Source organism: Pistacia vera, unplaced genomic scaffold (assembly GCF_008641045.1).
Source record: "Pistacia vera cultivar Batoury unplaced genomic scaffold, PisVer_v2 Contig78, whole genome shotgun sequence".
In the NCBI taxonomy this organism is placed as follows: Eukaryota; Viridiplantae; Streptophyta; class Magnoliopsida; order Sapindales; family Anacardiaceae; genus Pistacia; species Pistacia vera.
The window spans coordinates 3,242,342-3,247,546 of NW_022196645.1; the positions used below are offsets into that span (position 1 = coordinate 3,242,342).

At 37.4% G+C, this 5,205-nt stretch overlaps 1 protein-coding gene across 1 annotated transcript; it reads left to right on the top strand.

Moving 5' to 3' along the window:
• Nucleotides 1-400: 400 nt before the first annotated feature.
• Nucleotides 401-3,576, top strand: LOC116116730 (uncharacterized protein HI_0077-like). The gene is made up of 7 exons (XM_031402792.1): nucleotides 401-853; nucleotides 948-1,189; nucleotides 1,278-1,374; nucleotides 2,405-2,588; nucleotides 2,692-2,773; nucleotides 2,943-3,012; nucleotides 3,104-3,576. The coding sequence occupies exons 1-7, from the start codon at nucleotides 437-439 to the stop codon at nucleotides 3,173-3,175; spliced, it is 1,164 nt and encodes a 387-aa protein (XP_031258652.1). The 5' UTR covers nucleotides 401-436; the 3' UTR covers nucleotides 3,176-3,576.
• Nucleotides 3,577-5,205: the final 1,629 nt, after the last annotated feature.

Here is a 5,205-nt window from a genome sequence, read left to right on the forward strand (position 1 = left end):
TTGTGAATATTAGTCGTGATTTTGTGTAAGAAAACTTTAGGATCGAATATTTGTCGGAATAGGGCACTTTTGTCGCCGGAAATGGGAAAGAAGTCAAAGGTGTTCATCGATCATTTGTTTGGGTATTTGGCCCGATTAAGCGATTTTGAAGGGTGAGGGTCGTTTTTTATTTTCAAAATTTAAACAAACTTCTGTTAATTATAATAATACTTACATATGTTTAAATCTTTTTAGTTTAACCCGTTTTATATGTTTAATGAATCCTAAGTGTGTCACGTCAATTTTTCTAAATTAAAAAGAAATACAAAATATTTTCAAGTTCATTTTTTTTAAATGCAAAATGGGGAGGGCAAACTTGGGAGGTGTGGCCAGTTCAATTTCCTTAGATTGTTAGTGACATATCACACTGGTTATTCAATCTCTAAAACAAAACAAAATGCACCTCAAATTCCGACTCAGACTGACGGCCATGCTTTTCCCCACACCAAAACACGTTTGCTCCTCATCTCCTCTCCCCAAACCCAAACCCTTTTGTTTATCTTCTTCTTCGCAATTCTCAGTATGGTCTGGTCTCCAGCACTGGAGAGATAATCCACTCAACGAGAACCGCTTTTGGGGACCCAATGGCCCCGAACCTTTGCAATACTCATCTACTTGTGATATCGATACTCACGCTTCAATTGGGTATGCTTCCTCTCTTGCAGAGCTTGGTGCTATTGTTCTTAACACCCCTGACCCTCTTTCCAAATCCCTTCTTTCTCATTTGGCTTTCTCTAAATGGCGCAATCTCAATTTGCCTATTGGAGTCTGTTCTCCGCCTTCTCGACCCGCTCGTCCTCCTAAACCTCAACTGGTTCGTATGTTTCTCTTTTCGTTCTACTTATATTGCTTCCTGCTTTGATGGGCATCTCGTATTTTGTTTATGTTCTCCTTTATGTGAACTTCAGGTTTCCCCAAAGGAAATTCCGTCTCCCAAAAACTCACCTTTGCCTCTTAATGCTTATATGCTTCACAACCTCGCTCATGTGGAGCTAAACGCTATTGATTTGGCATGGGATACCGTTGTTCGCTTTTCACCCAACTGTGATATTCTTGGGGAGGAATTTTTCGCCGACTTTGCTCATGTTGCTGACGACGAGAGCCGCCATTTCGCTTGGTGTTCACAGAGGCTTGCTGAGCTTGGTTTCAAGTGAGGATTTTTAATCTGTTGTTTTATACTTCATATATTATTGGTCCTTCTTACTGAGTCTAACCTTCGAAAAATCCTTCATGATTAGATATGGAGATGTGCCTGCTCATAATGTGCTTTGGAATCAGTGTGAGAAATCATCTGACAATGTTGCTGCACGTTTGGCCGTGATCCCCTTAGTCCAGGTAATCTTTTGCTCTTCAGTACATGCCCTTGCCTCTGTCATTTGTTCCATTTTGTGGATTAACTATGTGCAGAGTTCACTCAAGGTTATGAGAGTTCTACACATTAAATGAAGTGAAACAAATTTACATGATGAGTGTAACTTGGCGTGTGTGCTCTTCCTTGGAGATTCTTTATCGTTAAAATCAAAGTGGGAGGCTATGTTGGTTCCTGGATCAGCTAATGGGATGTTCACACTTTGGGAAAGAGAGGAGCAGACACATTGAGGGAACTCGTTGCCATTTTTGTGCATCTATAGACCTTGTGTGCTTTCTCTTCAAGAAATGGGTTTTGAAAGGGAGAGGAGAATTTCAACCTTCTTTTTCTACTCCGTTTCCAATGAGTTTTATTGTTCCCAAATTCTGATTCCATTTCATCTTTGTTTTCTTCTGAACTTTCTCTTTTTGCATCAAGTTCAGCATTGATTTACAAATATCATGTTGAGGGTTTTCCGAAAGTAACAGTCACTGCCTGCCAGAATGGGCTAGAACGATAGAGTGGTATGATATTCTTATTTAAAAAACAAACATTCAAATGATGCTACACTCATTCAAATACTCTCTAATGGTCTTTTTGCCTCAATTTGTACAACAAGAGCTTGGTGGAAGTCTATGTCTATCCTCTTTGGGGCTTTAGTGCATTGAACCTGTATGTGTACTTTCTCCTTTATTATACTGGATTGTGCAGAGATACTTATACATTTAAAGACCTTTCATAAGTGCAACTGTTTCTAGATTCTAGAGGGGCTTCTGCTCACTGAACTTGCATATGTACCACTTAAAATGAAAGGAAAAGGACACCATCTTTTCGTAGGCAGAATTAACTCCAGGCATTTCAAACGATTTGCTTCAATCCTAATATTTTCAGCTGCCCTTAGCTTTTCACACCACCAAAGCTTAATGCCAAACTAATTGTGGATTCCTAAATATTTCTTTTTTCTACTGTTAATCTGATTTGGTAAAAACTTACAGTTTACTTTCACTGTTCGTGTAGGAGGCTAGAGGACTTGATGCTGGGCCACGGTTAGTGCAAAAATTGATTGGGTTTGGAGATCATAGGACATCTAATATTGTCGCTAGAATCGCAGATGAGGAAGTTGCACATGTAGCAGTTGGTGTCTATTGGTTTCTTTCAGTCTGTCAGAAAATGGATCGGGCACCCTGTTCCACCTTTAAAGGTTTAGCGTCCCTTTTAAATTTCAGTGTAGTAGTTACTTGAACGGGTGTTAATTCATTGCAGGTTATGAAAAATATCAACCCTGATTATGGGTAATCATGCAGGCTTGTTGAAAGAGTACAATGTGGAGTTGAAAGGGCCCTTCAATTATTCAGCTCGGGATGAAGCTGGCATTCCTCGTGATTGGTAAGAAAATTATGTAATAATATGGCTGGAAAGAACCTTTAAGAGTTTTGAATTATAATGTTGTGGACAATTGTTTCCTTGGCTACAAAACAAAATGTGACTGAATTTTAAATTTGCATCGATATAAATAGTTGTTCTTGACAAGTTTCTTGCCTCATCTTTCGGCTAGGTATGATCCATCATCAGCTGTAAAACAGGACAAGAATCAAAAACAGGATGCAGATGACAAGCTTTCAGTGGTATGTTTAGCTAAAATTGCACATCCAATGCAACTAATTATAGAACTCTTAACCAACAAAGGATGTTCTAAAAGACCAACTTTTGTTACAGGTTTATGAGAGGCTTGCTTCTATCATCTCCATGGAAAGTGAAAACTCAAGTTTGAATAGCCCACCTAGATGATGCTTAATGATACAAGCACTTTCTCACTCAAAAGTATTTTTAGTAAGCAGGTTGTCTGAAGCAACAAGTGCTAGGTACTTGTTTTACCAATTTGATTCTTCAGCACGATGATGATTGGTAGTTTAGGATGCCATATGACTCCAAGTGCCTGGTTGCATGTTCCATCTCATGTGTTTGCTGTTCAAACATTTTGAACGTCTGGTGCAGCCGCATTCAAAGGTCAACTGATCTGGTGGCGCTATTTTTGTTTCATTTGTATGATGAAACTGTTTATTTGATAGTAACAGTGTATATAATACCCAAAAAAAATCCTCGTTTCTCAGCCTATGTACTCATATAAGAATCTATAAAGATTTTGATGATTCATCGAAGGAACATAGCTGGAATGGTTAAAAATTGCCTTAGTGTTCCTAGAGTCGGTACTTGATAGCTGTCAGTTTTATGGTTTGGCATATGGGTTGAATGGATACAGATGATTTCGTTCTCAGTAGTCAGTAGATGAGAACTTATTGGTCCATGGCTGAGAAAAGCAATTTTTTGAAATGACGGATGAGCAAGCCTCCACTAGATAGAATCAAAGAAATGGTTGTCATTCAATAAAAAATACATTATAATTAGAAAGAAAGTAAAGCAGATATGAATTGGGTGCTTGAATGGTGAGCTGACGAATCTTTAAGACAGCTCGAAGAGCATATATGCCAATATACAAAATGAAAATAATGTAACCACCTTGGCAAATCATGTGTTTTCTACTTCTTCATGCAAATACTTGAAGCATCCATGTAAATAATAACCGGAAAAGGCTTTTACAACCAATCTACTGAAATTTTAACCTTCTCCATGTCCATATTTCAGCTTCTTTTGATAAAATGTAAATTGAGCTTGCTTGTGGATTTGGAAGCGAAAATTCTAAGGTTTTTCTCCAATGTTCACATAATAAATTACAAGATCTAAGTGCCTTACCCAAATGTCATTTTTTGTTTTAAAAAAATAATAATAATAGGTTTTTTATCATTCTAGATAGAAAAAGAGGAGTGAGAAAGCTTCTTATGGAAAGAAAATATTTTTTTTTTCAGTTAAAGATAAAACATTTAACATTAGCATTTCTGTGAAAAGAGAGGATGAAAAAGAAGCATAAGCTCAAAAGCAAAATCCTTTAAGGGTTGAACTATTAAAATAAAAATAAGATAAAAAATTATCAATAATAAAGTAAAACATAATGTTAATTAATAAAATGCCACGGCATCTTACCTTTATAGAAGAAGCTTCGGGTGAGGTGGTTTTGTTGGTTCTACTGTGTCAATTTGACCCTGTTGTTGCTTTGCAGAAAAGTTAGAGAAAACGTGTGTATCCTCTCTCTTCTTTCAATCGCAATAGCTCCTCCTCCATAAACATTATACTTTAACCATATCATTTTCATCGCTAACTTCTCCATCAACCTACAAACAAACTAGAAATCATGTGCTGTGGAATGGTGATGTAGGCCATTGGGCTTTCCTTGGGCCTTCCCTTTGCCTTTCTCTCCCTCTCATCTCAATCGTCGGCGTCGTCGTTTGATCGTGGGGTCAGTTTCTTTCTCTCTGGTCGTTTCTCTTTAATTTCACAATTTTAGTTCAACTTTTTCCATTTTAATCATTTTATTCTTCTGGGTACCTAATTCATTTTGGCTTCAAAACTTTACCGTTTAAGAGATTTCTGCTTCTGAGTTATCAAATTTCTTGATTTTCTTGTGGCATTTGCAGTGTGTCTCAATTTACTCAACTGTGACGTGGTTACATAAGATGTTAGATATCTTTGTCACTTGCCCATTTATTGGGGATGATTTGGTTTAAAACTAATTGATGATAATGGTATTGGGCAGGTGTTGTTGACTTGCATATGTCCATGTGTTTTGTGCGTTACAGTAATAGTGGAACGTGCCTTGATTGATCAAAGCTCCTATCCATGTAATGGAATGGTTCACTTCGCAAATCCCTTGCTAATTCCATTTTTATGCTACCTACTCCTTCTGGTGTTGTGTGTTCTTATTC

Coding starts and splice junctions, on each gene's coding strand:
- LOC116116730 (XM_031402792.1), top strand. CDS start 437: ATGCACCTCAAATTCCGACTCAGACTGACGGCCATGCTTTTCCCCACA. Junction 854..947: donor GTCCTCCTAAACCTCAACTG/GTTCGTATGTTT, acceptor TGTGAACTTCAG/GTTTCCCCAAAGGAAATTCC. Junction 1,190..1,277: donor CTTGCTGAGCTTGGTTTCAA/GTGAGGATTTTT, acceptor CTTCATGATTAG/ATATGGAGATGTGCCTGCTC.